Here is a 20,921-nt window from a genome sequence, read left to right as displayed (position 1 = left end):
GGTGAAAGTGTCCCAGTCTGCCTTGTTTAAAGCCCATCAAAGTAGACGTTCAGATGAATAGCACTGGGGGAATGACAGGAAGATGGGAGAAGTCCTGGGCTGCTGAGTGATAAATCAATGGCCGAGTAAATGCCATGAGCCACATTGAAATTTGTGGGGGAGGCCAATATTTAAGAGGCAGTGGTCGAGTTGCGACAGTAAATTTTCGACCTCCCTACCTTGGCCAGTAAGCATGGCGCCACCCCACAAGGGGTTATGCACGTTAAAACCTCCCAAAAGTAGGAAAGGTTTAGGAAGTTGATGAAGCAGTGCAGCCAATACGTACAGGGATACTGCAACACCAGGACGAAGATATACACTGCATCATCCTTATCCTGACAGCCACAGCGTCAAGAGGGGTTAGAAGGGGCACAGGTTCATTGCTTACTGAGTTCGGGACATAGACACAAACTCCACCTGACACACTATTATAGTCGCTATGGTTCTTGTAGTATAACCTAAAGCCGTGAAAGCCAGGGGTCCTCATTGCTGGGAACTAGGTTTTCTGGAGGGCAATGCAGAAGGCAGGTGTAAAGCTTACGAGTTGCCGTAGCTCAGCCATGTGGTGGAAAAAACCGCAGCAATTCCATTGGAAGATGATGATATCATGAAGCTGGGAAGGCATGAAGCCTGCAAGGAGGCAGGTTACACCTCAGGGTCACCTGCTGCCACCGACTGAGTATTTGTATCCATTCCTATTGTGGATGAGGCATCAGTGAGGTCCAGGTCCTCAGGGAATGTGAGACCTCCACCTCACCTGCAGGTGCAGAATTGGTAGGGAGTAGTGGTATTGGGGCTGCTGGAGGGTCCTTTTTCTTAGTGGACTTCTTTGTTTGCTTGCCCTGTCACTTCTCTTTAGGGGCTTGCTGGGAGGACTTATCCAAAGTAGTGGAAGACCATGAAGCTCTTCATCCAGCAGCTTTTGGCTCCTTTAGCCACTGGCGAGGGTCTGCTGTGGCATTAGTGGAAACCTTGGGAGAAAGGGTCCCAAGGGACCCCTTCCGCACAAGAGGAGCCGGAGGAGGCTGTTGCTTCTCTGACTGGGGGGAGGGGACTGATGTCTCCTGCATTTGGGGGGCCTTACTCCCGAAATAGGTACTTTGGGAGCAACAGAAGGAGATTTCCCCCTACCACCAAGGGGGCAGATGTATTCTGGAGGCCCAGAGAGCCCAGTGTTCGTGGCACAGAGAGTGGTATGACTGGTACTTGTGATGGCGATGGTAATGTAGCTGCAGCGTATGTGGACATTAACCGAACGGGGTGTAATCGTTCAAATTTACATTTAGCCCCTGGTCCAGGGTCCCAAGGTTTCCACTAATGCCACAGCAAACACTCGCCAGTGCCTAAAGGAGCAAAAAGCTGCTGGATGAAGAGCTTCACAGTCTTCCACTACTTCAGATAAGTCCTCCCAGCAAGCCCCTGGTCCAGGGTATTTTACTCCATGATTTTCTGCCCCTTTTGGAATACTGGGCAGTCTAGCAAGAAGGGGGAGTGGTGCTGTCTGCAGCTGATGCAAGTGGGAGAAGGTGCACATGGAGTATCTGGGTGCAGTGGATGTTCACAGTCTCGACATGTGGCGCTGGAAGTGCAGTGGGAAGACATGTGCCGGAATTTCCAGCATTTAAAGCACGCATAGGGGGAGGAACGTATGTTTTAACATCACAGCAGTAAACCATCACCTTTACCTTTACGGGCAATTAATGATCCTCAAAGGCCAAGATGAAGGCACTGGTAGCAACCCTGTTGTCTTTGGGTCCCCTGTAAAGGCGCCAGATGAAATGAACACCCCACCATTCTAGATTGGTGCGGAGCTCATCATCTGACTGCAAGATGAGGTCCCAATGGAAAATAATCCCCTGGACCATGTTGAGTTTTTTATGGGGAGTGACGGAAACAGGAGTATCAGCCAGCCAATCACATGTGAGTAACACCTGAGATAGGGCTGGGGATGCTTTCGGAATAAAGACTGCACTGCTTATCTTGGGCATCGCTGTCACTTCCCCAAACTTATCCCCAAGACGTTGAACAAAAAACTGAGGCTTCATAGGTAGAATGTAGTCCCCGTCCATTCTGCTACAGACTAAATACTGAGGCGAATATGGCCGTCGTCTTTCAGTAGCCCTACATTCCTCCCATGGTGTAGCGAAGGAGGGAAACCATTTAGGATCATATCTGTTAGCATTGTACTCAATCTTGACCTCCTTAGAGACATGGTCACCAGCATGAGTGACTTAGTTCACTTCATTGCGGGTAATACGCCCTGATGCCACCCACTCCAATCAGGGGCTCTTCCCACAGGCACCACCCAGACACAGCAAATGCCACTTGGCATGATGGCCGTTGCAAGGTGTCTTGATGCCCCAGGAAGACAGACATCTACTCCTTGGCATACATTAGGAGTTTACAGCTCAGGCACAAGCAGTGTGATCCCTGTGTTGTCGTGGGGCTACCACCAAATGGGTACATGATGGCCCCACACAACAGACTGGCTAGCATGCTGTATATTGGGTGCTGAGAAATCCAATAGCCATGGGGGCGAAAGAGGACAGGAGACAACGGAAGAAGATAACATACCCCAGAAAGTGTCCTCACCCAAATAGTTGAATTGCAGATGGAGATGCGAAGCCATGACAAGATGTTCAGGAGATTGAACCTATGGGCATTATGGATAACTCATGCACCACGTAAGGCGTCCTTCCCCATATGGCCCGCACTTCGGTAGAATTTTGAAATTGGCAGCTCAAGCCATGGACTGGGACCTGAACTCATAGGGCCGAAAAGTATGAGACTCCTTTTAGTTGCCTCTCATGACAGGCAGGGATATCTTGGGCCTATTCTAACCCCCAGACCCGCAGGGGGGTATAGTATTGGTCAATAGTCTGAACACTACTCCGGAAATCACTGACATGTATGGACATGTAGTTGGTGGAAGATGGAACACGGCTGAGTGCTCAAAAAATGGCCACCAAACTCTGCAGTGAATACACTGCATGCATTTGGCAGGGAGCACAGTTCATTCCACCTTGCATGTGTGTTGGCAAAACTGGTTTGTACACCAACTGTAGTGCTGTCAGTCTATATTTCCACATCCAGAAATGCATCATGGTGGACCAGGAACATGAAGCGAAGAACTACAGGGGCAACAGAGTCTTTCAGTCCAAATGAGACTGATCCAAGGACAAAGCAGACACCATGAGGCATACACGACTGCTCCCAACAACTGGAGACTGTGAGGAAGTTAAGAGTTCAGAGCAGAGACACTGTATGCAAACTGCAATCATGACTCCAGTCCTGGTCCACTTGTGTGTGAGGTTGAGCTCCTACTGTGAAGGAGAACACAGTAGTTCGAAAATGTTTTGCATAGCTGACAGCAGCAGTTGGTGCCTGATCTGCTGTGGAGGGACTCTAGCCTCTGCGAGGAAACTGTTCGCAGGGCTGGTCCAAGGGGCACCTGTTCCAAGTCGGACCCACGATGGTGTATCGGTGCAGCATCTGCAATGCTGAAGGTTATGCCAAGCCATTTGCCAAACTCCTCAAATCAAGACGGGACAGGATCATAGCTTTGTATAGCTGAAAAAGTGTACAGTGGTCTGCACCCCAGCTGGTGTTACTGAGACAGGGAAGAGTATTAAGGTGTGACGAGCGCATTCACTTAAGTTGACATAGATGGGGAAGCTATATCAACCAGGCATTGAAGACAAGTTCTAGCTTGCAGTAAGACCCCACGTTGTCATAGAGTTCTGGCTGTGGATGGACAGCTTGATGGTGACAGAAGTGCATGATCCATGTCTTCACAACTGGAAACCATGAGCGAGAGCTCCAGACTACACCTCTCACATGGTACCCTGCAGTCTGTTAAGCAGTGCCCACTGTGTACGAGCAACAACAAATGCAAAAATTGTCAGCTTATAGGGAGGGTGACAACTTAGACGTCAAAGCTGCAGGTAGACCACTGATAACCACTATACACTGGGGAACGTTCAATAAAAAGTCCTGCAGGACACTATTTTCTTGCATATGGGGGGGTACAGTGGGAAGCATCAACTTGAACCTGGAAAGTACATGTGGCAAGAAGTTCCCAACAAAAATCAGAACCTTGCCACGGATGCCCCACTCATCGAGGTTAACGAGGATGTGATGACGTTGTGGTGTCATAAGCCTTGAAGCTGCCCAGATAGACACCAGAGATTAAATTGTCAGCAGTAGAACGGCCTTGGCAAAAACTTCCCCTGGATGTAGCCAAACGACATGGAGAGTCAAGATATCAGCACAGCTGCCAGGTCACCATACATTGGAGTGACTTGCAGAGAACATTAGCGAGACTGGATGATAGCTGTCCATCACGAGAGTGTGTGTACCTGTTTTCAGTCCCAAGAAAACCATGCTTTCTTTCCCCTCAGATGGGAACTCACTCTCATTTCAGATAAGATTGAAAATGGCAAGGACATAACATTGGCAGTCCACCGATAAGTGTTCAAGCATTTGGCTGCGGATACGGTTTGGCCCTGAAGCCATGTGAGGGCCAAGAGCTAAGGCACAGAAGGATTCCCACTGGCTGAATGGAATATTATATGGATACTAGTTGACTTCAATTCTTGTTACTAATCATTTTTAATTCTATTACTGTTGTTGTTGTTGTTGTTGTTGTCTTCAGTCCAAAGACTAGTTTGATACAGCTCTCCACACCATTCTATTTCATGCAACAGTCTTTATCTCGAAGTAACTATTGGAACCTACATCCACCACTTGAACCTGCTTACTGCATTCATCCTTCCATCTCCCTCTACAATGTTTACTACCCACATACCCCTCCAACGTCAAACTGATGAACCCTTGATGTCCCAGGATTGAGTACTATCAATCGATACTTTTAATGAAGTTGTGCCGTAACTTTTTGTTTTCCACAGTACAATTCAGTACTATCATTAGTTATTGGTTACACCCACATAACCTTCAGCAATTTTTCAATAGCTATTCTCTCTTTGTTTGAACTGTTTACCATCCATGTTTCACTTCCTTAGAAGGCCTACAATCCAGAAAAATACCTTCTGAAAACACTTCCTTAACAAACAGTGATGTAAGATGTTAAATTCCAGTTTTTCCAAAATGCTTTTCATGCTACTCCGAGTTTACATTTTATAATCTCTCTACTTCAATCATCAGTTATTTTGCTGTACCAATGGCAAAACCCATCTCCTTGTTTTGGTGTCTTTTTCTAACCTAACTCCTTTAGCATCCCATCCCCAGATTCACTTCGATTACATTCAGTTACCCCCATTTTAATTTCGTTTAAGTTCATCCTATAACCTCTTGCAAGATACAATCCATCCTATTCAACCACTCTTCCAGTCCTTTGCTGGTCCTGACCGAATTACGATGCTACAGGTAAACATAGAAGTTTTTGTTTCTTCTCTCTGAACTGTAACAATTTCTTCTCAAATTTTCTTCTTGTGTTTCCTTTAAAGCTTCCTCAATGTACAGACTGAATGATGTCAGTGACAGGCTACAACCCTCCCTGTCTCACTATCTTCTCATCTGCTGTTTGCCTTTGAAGTCCTTTGAAGTTCGGCTTCTGCGCAATATGTAAATACCTTTTCGGTCCCTCTATTTTACTCCTGCTGCCTTCAAAATCTCGAAAAATGTACTTCTGTCAACAATGTCAAAAGCTATCTACAAATGCCATAAATGTAGGTTTGCATTCCTTTAACGTATTTTGTATGTTAAGTCAGAGTCCACACTACCTCACGTTCCTACATTTCTCTGGAACGCGAACTGATCTTCCCTGAAGTTGGCTTCTACCAATTTTCCCATTCTTCTGTAAATAATGTGTCAGTATTTCGTAAATGTGAATTATTGAACATAGTTCAGTAACTTCAGATCTGTAAGCACCTGTTGCCTTAATAATAGAATTATTATGTTCTTCTTGAAGTCAAAGGGTACTTTGTCCCTCATGTATCTTGCATACCAGAGTACTTTCCTCTTGACTGGCTCTCTCAGGAATTTCAATAATTCTGAGGGAATGTTGTCTACTCCATGGGCCTTGTTTCCACTTTGGTATCTCAGTGCTCTGTCAAATTCTTCTCGCTGTATCATATCTCCCAGCACATCTGTACGTACTAACCCCCCCCCCCTCCCCCCTGTACTGGCTTGTTATTTGAGCTCTTGGCTTTCATAAACCCAGGTGGCACCTATCTTTCCACTAGTTATGCAGGCTTCTGCGTCCTCGCATTTCGTGCCTTGGCAGTCCAGCTTTGCTATTTTTACTTCCTGTCGATCTCATTCTACTACTGTCACTTTAGTACTATGAATCACATTAAAACTATTTTTTAACTAAACATTCTGTATAAAAGGACAGTAGATTAGAGTTAATGTCCTGTCAACATTGATGTCATTAGAGACAGAGCGCAAGCTCGGGTTGTGTCAAGAATGGAGAAGGAAATCGGCCGTGCCCTTTCACAGGAACCATCCAGGAATTTACCTGGAGCAATTTAGGGAATCATAGAAAACCTAAATCTGGATGCCCAGACACAGATTTGAACCACTGTCATCCTGAATTCAAGTCCAGTATACTAACCACTGCACCACCTCACTCGCTAAAACGCTGTGCGAAGTGTTCGAAGTGTTGGATGTGTAAAACCCTGATCCTATAGTGCAGGAGGGGGGGGGGGGGGGGGCAGAAGGTTCTAATCTGATCAGGTTGTATACTTAAAAAGTGATCATGACCATATAAATTAACCACAGTCAACATGTACCAGTTTAAATGGTTGCTGAAGCAGGGCACATGCCACACTCCTGTTGTATTTGAGGATTTGTTCTGCAAAAGCTGGTTTTCATTTCCTAGTTTTTCACCACACAATAACTTCTCACAAATTTATGAAGCTGCTATGCCTTCAGATGGGCTGTGCCAAACTGCAGTCCATGATAACCTGGAATGCTAGCCCTCTCAATCAAAAAGCTAAGCTACATACTGTAACAATGTTTGTTCAATACGCTAAAAAAGACATTCGTAACCATTAAGAGTACACACTTCATCTGAAACATTTCTATCCTTTGAATTTAAAATGTTGTTCTGATGGAGTTATTTGACAAATAGTTTATAATGTACAGTAACAACTATACACTGTAATACACACTCCTTCAAGAACACTTTGAATACGGAAGAACAAGCATTGCTGATGTGCAGTTTAACTTGCGTAGAGTCCTGATCAAGTGAATTAGCACCCCTCACTATCTTAGGTGATTGCACATTAGTAGTAAACAGTTGTCCACTTGAACTAGTAAGAATTAACTACATTTGTGAATAAAGTTTCCACCTTGCAAGCTAGGAAATTAAAGCCAGCCTATGCAGAGCCAAGATACCCGAGTAAGCCTAGGTGTCTATGTTTACGGCTGTTACACAGCACAGATTTGATAAATTATTTTTATAGTGGCTTCTACCATCATCATAATTCAGAAAGTGGAGCTGAGGTACCTGATTTCTGTAATTCATCACCTTCAACCACAATGCCTAACAGTGATCAATGAAACAAAGTACCATTATCACAATCATGGAGGACTGATTGAGCTGAATGGTACTCATGTTCATGCATGACTGGAGTTAGTGCTTCAACGATGCACATTCAGTGTGAGTTTCTCAGAGTAAACCAGTAGTTGCTACAAATGTGACAACCATTCTGACTAACTTACAAGTTTGATATTTGGCTGTAAAATGGCTCATTCCATATCACTGAGATTTATCACGCAAATTATTCACGGAGCACAAAACTAAATACCTACCTGATGACTTACAACACTCTCTTGACCCATATACACTCCTGGAAATTTAAATAAGAACACCGTGAATTCATTGTCCCAGGAAGGGGAAACTTTATTGACACATTCCTGGGGTCAGATACATCACATGATCACACTGACAGAACCACAGGCACATAGACACAGGCAACAGAGCATGCACAATGTCGGCACTAGTACAGTGTATATCCACCTTTCGCAGCAATGCAGGCTGCTATTCTCCCATGGAGATGATCGTAGAGATGCTGGATGTAGTCCTGTGGAACGGCTTGCCATGCCATTTCCACCTGGCGCCTCAGTTGGACCAGCGTTCGTGCTGGACGTGCAGACCGCGTGAGACGACCCTTCATCCAGTCCCAAACATGCTCAATGGGCGACAGATCCAGAGATCTTGCTGGCCAGGGTAGTTGACTTACACCTTCTAGAGCACGTTGGATGGCACGGGATACATGCGGACGTGCATTGTCCTGTTGGAACAGCAAGTTCCCTTGCCGGTCTAGGAATGGTAGAACTATGGGTTCGATGACGGTTTGGATGTACCGTGCACTATTCAGTGTCCCCTCGACGATCACCAGTGGTGTACGGCCAGTGTAGGAGATCGCTCCCCACACCATGATGCCGGGTGTTGGCCCTGTGTGCCTCGGTCGTATGCAGTCCTGCTTGTGGCGCTCACCTGCACGGCGTCAAACACGCATACGACCATCATTGGCACCAAGGCAGAAGCGACTCTCATCGCTGAAGACGACACGTCTCCATTCGTCCCTCCATTCACGCCTGTCGCGACACCACTGGAGACGGACTGCACGATGTTGGGGCGTGAGCGGAAGACGGCGTAACGGTGTGCGGGACCATAGCCCAGATTCATGGAGACGGTTGCGAATGGTCCTCGCCGATACCCCAGGAGCAACAGTGTCCCTAATTTGCTGGGAAGTGGCGGTGCGGTCCCCTACGGTACTGCGTAGGATCCTACGGTCTTGGCGTGCATCCGTGCGTCGCTGCAGTCCGGTCCCAGGTCGACGGGCACGTGCACCTTCCGCCGACCACTGGCGACAACATCGATGTACTGTGGAGACCTCACGCCCCACGTGTTGAGCAATTCGGCGGTACGTCCACCCATCCTCCCGCATGCCCACTATACGCCCTCGCTCAAAGTTCGTCAACTGCACATACAGTTCACGTCCACGCTGTCGCGGCATGCTACCAGTGTTAAAGACTGCGATGGAGCTCCGTATGCCACGGCAAACTGGCTGACACTGACGGCGGCGGTGCACAAATGCTGCGCAGCTAGCGCCATTCGACGGCCAACACCGCGGTTCCTGGTGTGTCCGCTGTGCCGTGCGTGTGATCATTGCTTGTACAGCCCTCTCGCAGTGTCCAGAGCAAGTATGGTGGGTCTGACACACCGGTGTCAATGTGTTCTTTTTTCCATTTCCAGGAGTGTATCATACAATGAGAATCTAACTAAAAGCTGCGGTGGCCTCAGCATCAACTATCAGATAGTTCTGCAAACAAAATTCTTTGTTTCTACCATGATGCTGTCAGCCATTTTTTTAACTACACATAAGGATTATGCAACAAACATCAAATTGAAACAAAGTTTACTACACTCTTTGATATGCAAATGATTAGCATTTCAGTAGCCACATAGTGGGGAGGGGAAATGTCATCTATATTCAAAAAGAGCATTTAAACATTTATTGTATGAAATGATATCTTCTTGTAGTTCTTATAACAAGAATAAACATCTACCAGCACAAGTCCGGACAAATCACAAGGATTGTGGTGCACAGAGTCTGCAGTTTATTATTACATGATAGTGTTGCTCACGTTGTTCAGGATTGCAAGACTTTTGCATATACATAATGGTGGGTTCAGGAGAGCCATGCCATGCAAGATCTCAATGGCCCAATGCAAACAGTAACCCACACTGCTTAGACGTGGAGGACCATACAGCCATGGAACTCGCCTTGGGTCATGACGTGGGGTTGGTTTAACCACACTGACAGTGCAACTATGTATGCAACACCACAAACCGTCAGCTAAATGACCACTGTTCTGGCTTCCCTTGAGACAGTAGCAGAGATAAACACACCAAAAGTAATGTGCCTATAGACAACATTGGACACTGCAAAACTGCACCCATCACATGGCGAGACAAAATGGGGTGCCACTGGTGTTTCTGGTTTGCACAGCCAATAATTCGAACAGCACGCATCACATTTCTGACACCTTATGGTCGGCGACTGCCTCCACTGTGTAACATTACCTTTTAACAAAATAATGTAAGAGAGAGTGAATAAATGATTGTCATCGTAGCTAGCATATCCTACATCTCCTCACCTATTTGACACACCTGATCAGAGTGCATTCAGAGACTAACACACCACCACTTGCTAGCCGCAGATTGATGGGCTCTGGCATAAGAATTGAAACAGCTCTGACTGATGTACCTAGATCAGTCATCCAAGCTCTATTCAACTATGCCCAGCTGGATTAGAACACTGTTCCTAGAGATTGTAGCTGTGTGTACTTAAGTTCACACCCTGTATAAGCATATATTCCTCCTAGTAAACTGTCCAACAATAAATAGTCATTAGCTATCCTTCTTGGTACTACAATTTTAATGGGCTGTAATACATGTAAGGTTCAAATTCATTGAGGCTTTCATGGCCACTTGTTGGCATACCGCATGTTGGCTTCTGTCTCTGGTTCTTCGGATAACATTTGACATTTTTTTCTGATGTTTCACTAGCATGAACGGCATTGTCAAAACGTGACCCACCATTGCTGGTGGCAAAATGGAATCAACCTTGCACCAACGTCAGAGCTTGTCCCAGGTCATTACCAGTGTGGTTTTCCCTTGTGACCGGCAATCGTCATTCATTGCAGTAACAACAAAAAACAAAAGCTCAAGCTAAATGGAATCTGGATTTCTGTGCTGTAGCAAATGACTGTTGCAGGTAGCAAGATGAGAACCACAATGGTAACGACCAATGAAAAGTGCTGAGATGTGGTTGTCTGGAAATTTATTCTTTTCTAAAGAGGTATTTGCCATTTGGCACAATCAGTAATTACCATCCAAGGAATGTGATACTCTAAAATACAGGGCGTTTCAAAAAGAAAGAGCAGATTTCAAACATTTATTTCTCAAAAACTACAAATGATAGAAACACAATTCAAACGTTTCTTGTCAGAGAAAGGTTCAAAGTTTTTCAATGGTCCGCGCAGAAGTTCCATGCAAATCCGCAGTGGCGCTGGCGTTTGTTTGTAGGAAAATGGCGACGACACCACAGGAACGATCATTTTGTGTGCTGCAATTTGCAAAGTTAGAGTCCATTGTTGGTGTGCAACGTGCATTCCGCCGTCAATTCAACAAACAGCCGCCTCGTCATAAGCAAATTTATGAGTGGCATCACAGATTCGTAGAAGATGGTTGCATCTGCAAGCGAAAAAGCACGGGTCGTCCACGCACATCGGATGAAAATGTCGAGCGTGTCCGTGCAGCTTACGAAAGGAGCCCTAGAAAATCCACGGCACGGGCAAGTCACGAACTAAACATGTCTAAAACAACGGTATGGCGCGTTCTGAGTAACCGTCTGCACATGAAGCCGTACAAACTGCAGTTATTGCAAGCATTGCGTCCTGACGACCACAACAAAAGGTTCGAATTTTCAACTGCAATTCTACAGGACATGGAAGAGGACAATTTTGCCGAACGATTAATTTTTTCAGATGAATCAACGTTTCACATTTCTGGTAAAGTTAATCGGCATAACGTACGAATTTGGGCGAGTGAAACTCCGAGGGACGTTATTCAACATGAAAGAGACTCACCAAAGGTTAACGTCTTTTGTGCAATTTCGGTAAACAAAGTTTATGGACCTTTCTTTTTCATGGAGAAAACTATCACAGGAACCATTTACCTGGACATGTTAGAAAACTGGCTATTTCCTCAACTTCAGGAAGATTCAAATCACTTCATCTTCATGCAAGATGGCGCCCCACCACACTTCTCTGAACCTGTACGACGGTACCTAAATAACACCATTCCAGGACGGTGGATTGGAAGAGCAGGAGCACAAGATCAATGTCATCGTCTGTGGCCTCCCAGGTCACCAGACCTTACTCCCTGCGATTTTTATTTGTGGGGGTACATAAAGGACTGTGTTTATGTCCCACCTATGCCCGCTACTCTTCAAGAGGTACGACATCGAATTGTTGCGGCCGTGAATTCGGTAACTAAAGACCAGTTGCGTCGTGTGTGGCAAGAAATGAGATACCGGTTTGATATTTGTCGTGTAACAAATGGTGCTCATATTGAGGTACAGTTTTGATATTTGTTGTGTAACATTTGGTACTCATATTGAGTGAAGGACCGTTGGAATTGTGTTTCTATCATTTGTAGTTTTTGAGAAATAAATGTTTGAAATCTGCTCTTTCTTTTTGAAACGCCCTGTACTTTTAATAGGACAATGTAGGATTTAGAAGATTTTGTTCTTCATTTAATTTAATGAGCTCAGGGTTATGATGGGGGTATTTATCACTTTCGTGGTCCTTTTAAACTCCCCTATTCCCTTGGTTTATAATATCCAAATTTCAGATGTAGTTTGTCACTACTGAATGTTGTGTTTATTCAAAAACTATTTACGATGCAGCAGTTCATTTCTTTTCTAAACCCACTGTTTCTGGGGTATTCTTACCTACCACCTACATACAATGTTTCGTAAAATATCTTTGTTACCTGAATCTGGTTTTCTTAGAGTTGGATATAATTATGAGGAACAAATATTAAACAGCAAAAAAATCATTTTTCACAAACATGCTATCCTTTATTTGTGTATTTCTGTATTTATTGTTTTATATTTATTTGCAAACTTGGCTCAATCTTGAATTGACATATCTGTAAATGATATTACAGCCCAAGTAATTTAAGCGAATGACTTGACGAAATTTATAAATCAAAATTTCTCGGGAATCTTAAGTATCTTCCACATAAATCTTTATGAATGATTACAGCTTAAAAATCTGAAACAATCCATTTAATTAGAGATTAAAATGAAGTTAAACTCTATTAGGAAAAATGATAGCAATCAAATGAGACACATGGAGTAGCCATTACTTACCTTCAGCAATGAGAAATCCTTTGTTCAACCACTTGGAACAAACAGACTGATTGGGGTGGGGGCAGGAAGTCACACAGAATTCCAATTATGAAGGGCATATTTTACACGAAGAAGTAGTGGATTTCTGTCTAGTGTAATGGGAGTTTTACTTGCTGAAAAAAGCTACTGATAATCACTGATGTTAAAATGTTTGCATCGCGAAACACACAATTCTGTATTTTGTCACTGTTGGCACCAACAAGACTGAATACAGCAGTAATGAAATGAGCACAGACCAGAGTACAGAACTGAGTCCCAACCACATATTATGAAAAGTTTAATGCTCTGGACTAAGTCTAAACAAACACTGTAACCACTGTCTTCAGCCAAAAGAAGCCTACAAACATTCACGCTGCTCAGTGGGAAGGCTTACAGACAGGTTGGCTGGTTTGGAGAGAAAGGGACCAAATTGCAGGGTCATCAGTTGCTACTAAATCAGTTGCTGAAAAAAGCTACTGATAATCACTGATGTTAAAATGTTTGCATCGCGAAACACACAATTCTGTATTTTGTCACTGTTGGCACCAACAAGACTGAATACAGCAGTAATGAAATGAGCACAGACCAGAGTACAGAACTGAGTCCCAACCACATATTATGAAAAGTTTAATGCTCTGGACTAAGTCTAAACAAACACTGTAACCACTGTCTTCAGCCAAAAGAAGCCTACAAACATTCACGCTGCTCAGTGGGAAGGCTTACAGACAGGTTGGCTGGTTTGGAGAGAAAGGGACCAAATTGCAGGGTCATCAGTTGCTACTACAGACAGGATTTCTTTCATTATTAAAAGCAATTTTGTCAGGAGCTGTTCATGACAGTATAGACTTTCTTCAGATGATGAAATGCAACCTTTTTATTGTTTTCGATTACTATCAAGTTACAAGCCTTTTCAAAATCAGCATCTTGTTTTATCTTTAACACGAACAAAAAAATTGACTGAAGTTTACAATGGGCCGCCCACGTGCAGATATTGGCCACACCTACGCATGTATGATTAATGAGCGAATGTGTTATTACTTTCGACAGTAAAAACTGATCACTTATCTTCACTCACCCACCTCCCTGGCCCCATTAATTACAAAAACACAAATCATATAAAACATTGATTCACAGTTCAGCTATCTTAGCTTTCCTTGATGGTTCTTTGTACAGATTTACCAAAAAACTGCCACACTAGACAATGATTTTAAAACTTTTCACGCTCCAAAAATTTCAACATTCAATTCCTATTCTGAAATGGTCATCTGCAAGGTATCCTGGAAACTATGCCTTTTACCACTAATGACAGATTACTTATTTCCATCATATTTACAACTGTAACATTAAGAATAGCTGTGTCTGAGACGACATTTGTCTTAGATAATAATTCGAATAACAAGTGAGTATACCTATTATGATCCACTTGTCCATGTATGTTTGCTTATCCACATTACATGCACTTAGCTTCATCCCAATGCTGGTATCTATACTACAATTTCAATTGCTAACAACTCTCAACTGAGATGAGCAATTTAGGAATGTAAACATACACATCAAAAACAGTTTTGTGTCACCCCAGTTCCCAGAACTCGGGAAGATAGACATTTACTGTGGATATTGTATCACAGACACAGTCCCTTTGACTGTTCAAAGTGGTCACTAAGTCCACCCAAAGATGTAAACAACCATCCATGAGCAGTGCCTATTAGATGGAGGGGGGTCCAACAGCCAATCAGTTCCAGTCATTCCACCAGGAAGGAGGTACATGGCTAGTGTTGTCTGTAGTTCAACCATGTCTAGATGGTCAATACCACAGTTCAATTGTGTTCGCAATTGTTACTTTGTGCCAGGAAGGGCTCTCAACAACGGAAGTGTCCAGGCGTCTCAGACTGAACCAAAGCGATGTTGTTCGGACATGGAGGAGATACAGAGAGACAGGAACTGTCGATGACATGCCTCGATCAGGAAGCCAAAGGGATAGTACTGCAGTGTATGACCGCTACCTATGGTTTATGGCTCGGAGGAACTCTGACAGCAATGCCACCATGTTGAATAATGCTTTTCGTGCAGCCACAGGACGTCGTGTTAGACTCAAACTGTGTACAATAGGCTGCGTGATGTGCAACTTCACTCCTGACATCCATGGTGAGGTCCATCTTTGCAAGCACGACAGTATGCAGCATTTTACAGATGGGCCCAACAACATGCTAACTGGACCGCTCAGGATTGGCATCATGTTCTCTTCACCGATAAGTGTCACATACGCCTTCAACCAGACAATCGTCAGAGACATGTTTGGCGGCAACCCTGTCAGGTTGAACACCTTAGACACACTGTCCAGCGAGTGCAGCATGGTGGAGGTTCTCTGATGTTTTGGGGTGGCATCATGTGGGGCCAACATACATCGCAGGTGGTAACGGAAGGTGACATAACAGCTGTACGATATGTGAATGCTGTCCTCTGACCAATAGCGCAACCATATCGGCAGCATATTGGTGAGGCATTCGTATCCCTCGATGACAATTCACGGTCCCATCGTGCACATTTGGGAATGACTTCCTCCAGGTTAATGACATCGCTCGACTAGAGTGGCCAGCATGTTCTCCAGACATGAGCCCTATCGACCATGCCTGGGATGGACTGGAAAGGGCTGTTTATGGACAACATGACCTACCAACCACTCTGAGGGATCTACGCTGAATTGCCATTGAGGAATGGGACACTGTGGACCAACAGTGCCTTGATGAACTTGTGGGCAGTACGCCACGAAAAATACAGGCATGCATCAATGCAAGAGGACGTGCTACTGGGTATTAGGGATACCGTTGTGTACAGCAATCTGAGCCACCACCTCTGAAGGTCTCGCTGTATGGTGGTAGAACATGCAATGTGTGGTTTTCATGAGCAATAAAACAGGTGGAAATGATGTTTATGTTGATCTCTCTTCCAATTTTCTGTATAGGTTCCTGAACTCTGGGAACCGAGATGACGCGAAACTTTTTTTGATGTGCGCACACTGTTAGCTGAACTGTAATCACCAATCAGTTTATTGCACCACTGCAGTTCCAAATTCCCATATCTTGCTTAATTTCTTTAACAGTTTGAATGTTTATACGAGAACACTTCTTGTTGAGGGTATTCTTCCAATCATATCTTCTATGTATTATATCAGAAAATTAAAACGCGATGAATGGTTGAAAGCTAGAGATGGCTATAGCCTTTTGCCACTATTGCGAGGAACAGTGCAGCTATGAACAAGCAAATTAAATAAACAAATACTACAGAAAATCACTAATTTTACAACATACACCTAATCTGTACAAGGAAGTCAATAGTTTAATCATGAACTCAAATGACAATGATAATTCAGAGTGCTGTTGAGCACTAAGAACATACTGAAGCAAGAGTAATCCCTTGAGATTTTGATAAGGAATTGCAGACCGTTCTTTTTTGAGAGCCACTCCACCTGCTCAGTGCATCATATTCCAATGGTGGCAACTCCTGTCAGATTGGGTGAACTGTCACTGGTGTCCAACCATGATGCAACACAACAAACTTTTTTGTATTATTTCTTTTGGAATGGTGCGGTGTTTTTAATTGTGTCCACGCCTTAAACCCCCAATTTTCTGCTGTTGTCTCATTAGTTTCATTTTATTTTTGGGGTTATACGTTATTTTGTCATTTTTATATTTGTTCGCACATGTTGGTGTATGTATGTAGTGACTCAATACAGTCATTTTGTATATGCTGGAAGTGGCCAGTTTTTGCCATATTGATGACCTCATGGGTCAAAGAAGATGGGCAGAATCTGAAACTTCTGTAATGCCTGACATCCAATAGTACAAATGTGTCTCCATAAAAAACCAATGAATTTTATTAATTTACTGGTCTACAAGTCATAAAAGCCATTCAAGTGACTAACGATATGATGTCTATTGCTCCTCACAAGAGTATAAATGATTCCCATCCCAGGCCCTCCATGGAGATATTTGTACTTTAGGATTCCAGGAAATGACATTGATATCTTTTCTATGCAACAATGTTATTAACTGCCAAAAACTCGCAGCAAAACTGTATAAAATAAAAACTGCAGCATTGTTAAAAGGGCAAATGTGTCTTACAGTAGGCAGCCCAAACAATGCCTGAGAGGGGTGAGACAAGCAACGGGGAAGCAGTCCTTTCATTTTTATTTCCAGCTCTAATGCTGAAGGGGAAAATTCTAGCGAAACATTAATGCAAACATCACCTCCAAATTAAAAGCAAAAAATGGAAAAGAAAATCCTATCAGTGTCGGTGTCTTTTTAGCCAGTAGTTGCATGCACAGTACCAGTAATAATATACTAATGATACAGCTGTTACTGATGCCGTGTACACAAACAAAAGGACAACTTGACAGAATTTGAAAGTATCAGAGCACTGAAGACTTGAGACAATTTAATATATTTACATCATTCAGATCGCTTCGAGTCAGAGTTAGGATTCTCAGGTAGTTGCAGCATGCAAATACTTTTAGAATGGCAGGAACGAGCTTGTCCTTTTATGAAAGCACGTACCATTGTGTCGAGAACAATCAGTGTTCAATAGAAAGTTCATTTATATTACACTTGGTGGAAGTCTAACATCACACTAGCATTTATTCAGAAAATAATGAAAGAAAAATTGAACAAGCTTTTTGCCAGGCAAATAAGAACCTTCAGCCCATACTACCTGGTAAGTCTTAGAAAACAGACTTAAATAGATCCCATTATTCACCTGGGCAAGTGAGCGCATGGTCTACTTCCAAACATTTTCCTCTTGCTCAGAATGTTAAGACGTAAGAAAGTTGACAAGTCACTCTCATTGCTCTGTAGCGCACACAGGTGCAGAATCTGAGGCATAACACAAATCTTCTAAAACATAGATAAATCAGTTACTCACATTTACAGGTAGTTTCATCAGCAGGTGTATTCTCGATATTGTGTATAGCAGATAATTTTCGACGTGGTGTTGAGCCAAGAGAGGCGCCACTCATATTAGCTGTCAGTCCTGCCACGGGTGACATCTCACACTCGTCAACTTCCATTTGCAACTTCACTAGAGCAGGGGACTGTAGCTCTGAATTGTTACCCCAAGTATCAGATTTTGGCTGAGACATTTTTCAGTGGATAAAATCAGAGTTTCTGAAATGTGTTTTCACAGGTTCCCTAAAAATCAGAAAAAAATCTCTTACAATCTACTTCAGCCCATCACTAGCAACTCAAAGCATTCTACAGATGCAGCATTAAAATAATATAAACATTATTACATTGTACAGAACGAAACACTGTGAGACAGACCTACAGTATTTTCTCTCACTGCAGTAATTTTCATTCTGAGTCAAAATTTGACATATGAGACAAATTCCCTGATAACGTAACTGTTCAAACTCTTAACTGTCCGACCGGAACCACACTCAACCTTCCAGTGCACTTTCACTTCAGCTAGTTATGCCTCACAGACTGGAAAGTTGGACCTGTCGTTATGCCCTCACAGACTGGAAAGTTGCACCTGTCGTTATGCCCTAAAATCTAACAAGATCGATCACATCTTTTTGAACTGAAACTTTTAAAAATAAAATTTGGAGGGAACAAGTTACAACATTCAGACATGAGAAAAGAGCAGCCATAACCTATCATGTACTCAAGAACTGAAAATAAGAAAAAAGTTTAATATTGGTCACAAGTGGAATACTTCACTTTGAAACAGAAATCAATTTAAAGTAATCAAAATTATAGCAACTATTAATTAAATGATTTGCAATAAATCAATTAACTGATTTGGAATTAATCATGAGAGGAACATTTCTATATCAATGAAGTAGTAGGCCATAATGGGATCTGTGCAACTGACAATCTACAAGTGTGTCAGCTTAGCTGTCAAAATACGGTAGTATCCACTGTGTAACCGAACTTTACTGGCAGACATACAACAATGTGTCAGTATCTATTACATGTTAATACTTAAGAGAAGAAGCTTACAAACGCACTTCACTACAAGAGAGCCAAAAGTCTAAACATAACTACATTCTCTTATATGCAAAGACAGCAAGCAATAAAATTTGTCCTCAAAGAATCTAGTTAAAATTTAATCTAAAATTATGTTAGTTTTCTGTGACTCTAGGAATTCACGTAGAACACTTCTACACAAACTGAAAATTTATGGGCTTTTCGTACACTCCAGTGTATGTCACTTACAACCTAATCTACAAACAATGGGCCAGATCTCTATAGACAGCCCATTCTAGACATTACTAGTCATCACTTTAAAATAATCGAATTACGTGAGCTTACTGATGGCTAGCAATTGTACGCACATCTGTAATCTTCACACAAACGCACTTTGACCAATTGACGTACGAACATCAAGAGGCTGGTTTGAACTTTAGATATATGTCTAGATTATCTGAGTAAACACCACATAATTTTATTGAAATTCGTCTTACCGGCTAGTTATTTGCCCCAGTTGAAGAAAAGGAATTGTCCACAACATCCAATACTGTCTTCAGAGCTAATGTTCCTCCTTTCTACGTTCATTCACAGCAAAGGAATCCAATAATCGAAAGTGCCTTTGTTTTATGTTACAGAACATTCATGTTTCTTGTCTTTTATGGCGTTTCTTCAGCCATTGAATGCTTATTTTCCACCCATGTTCACGGTCTTACCAAGAAACCGCAATGTTGTTGATGATGTATACATCGGCACACTTGAATTGCGATTCAAATATCGCACCAAAGACTATCGAACAAACAAGAAGATGTCACGAATAGGTATAAATGTCACTCCTCCTACACATGCTAACAGGTGCGAGAAATTTATATTTTCAGATTCTGTCCAATGGTGTTGCATGAGAGATAATTGTATAGGATTATTCCACTCAGTTTGTCATTTTTCCCTCTGACGAAAGAGCATGTAATAAGGAACGAATAAAAATTATAGTCGTAGAAAGCAAGGTATGAGAATAGCGGTCGACTATCTTCCAAGAACTGCATGTGCCCCATTCAAGAAAGATAATTGCAAGGTGTTCTGAAACCAACATTTCGCTATCAAGTAGCATGTACAGCTACAAAAGAAAATTTTTTTTAGAAAAAGAGAAGGAAATATCGTAAATTGTAAAATCATTTGCATTTGATATGGCAATGGTTTCATTATAATGTCCGTAGGTAAAAAAAAAAAGAACTTCAGAAATTTTACTTCTTCTGTGTAAGAATTATAATAGGAATAATAGATGACATGACGACAACGAATGAAATCTGGCGATGTTCATTCCTCTTGGAGCTATCACATTCGGGAAAATCCTTAGTGATGCCGTAATCAGAATCATGACTCGTCTAAAACGATGTAGTGAAGCTCCTCTGTCCAGTGTTGTTGACTGGTGCACACGTTTTACTCCTACGTCAAGGGAAGCCGCAAGCATGGTCGCCGTGCCGGCAGTCCGAAGTGCTCCAGACATCTTCGATCTGTTAGTATGGATACTTGTTTCGCTGCAAGCAATCCCACACCGTGACTCCAGGTACTTGATGTGGTTGTAAGATCCTGTTCATCCGATTGGAAAAATACTTCTGTCTTTCGGATGCTAGCCGCTCGGGGCTCCTGATATCTGCATGGCAGTTAGTAAGGCCTTCCTGAACCCATCAATTCCACATTCGCATGACAATCATGGAATCTCAGAATGGTAAACGAAAATCTTGATAGGCCAGGATCCTGCTACTGTCCATTTCCGCCACATCGTGGTAGACGTTTCTCTTTCTTACACGAGGCTGAAAAGCCCGTACATACGATACGATATGTTTGCACAAATATCTGCGCACTCAACATCTGTGCAAGTAAATCGTTGCGCGTGGACAGGAAAGTTGCGTGAAATGGAAGTTGGAGTTGGAAGTTTCAACGAAATTGCTCAAATCTATGGGTTCAAATCACATCTGCGCAAGCAAGC

At 42.9% G+C, this 20,921-nt stretch overlaps 1 protein-coding gene across 2 annotated transcripts in view; it reads right to left on the bottom strand.

Moving 5' to 3' along the window:
* LOC126480922 (M-phase inducer phosphatase-like) overlaps nt 1–19,707 on the bottom strand; it is a 366,382-nt gene extending 346,675 nt beyond the window's left edge. Inside the window, exons 1-2 of one of the 2 annotated variants that reach the window (XM_050104331.1) lie at nt 19,432–19,707; nt 17,889–18,154 (exon numbers count right to left, since the gene is read on the bottom strand). In XM_050104331.1, the coding sequence (XP_049960288.1) occupies nt 17,889–18,105 (217 nt within the window). In that variant the 5' untranslated portion in view covers nt 18,106–18,154; nt 19,432–19,707. Of the gene's footprint in view, nt 1–17,888; nt 18,155–19,431 lie in introns of those variants that run through there. The other variant, XM_050104333.1, reaches the window with a different exon arrangement.
* Nucleotides 19,708–20,921: the final 1,214 nt, after the last annotated feature.

Source organism: Schistocerca serialis, chromosome 5 (genome assembly GCF_023864345.2).
Source record: "Schistocerca serialis cubense isolate TAMUIC-IGC-003099 chromosome 5, iqSchSeri2.2, whole genome shotgun sequence".
Lineage (NCBI taxonomy): Eukaryota > Metazoa > Arthropoda > Insecta > Orthoptera > Acrididae > Schistocerca > Schistocerca serialis.
The sequence above is the reverse complement of the archived record's forward strand: the minus strand, read 5'-3'. Positions and strand labels throughout refer to the sequence as shown.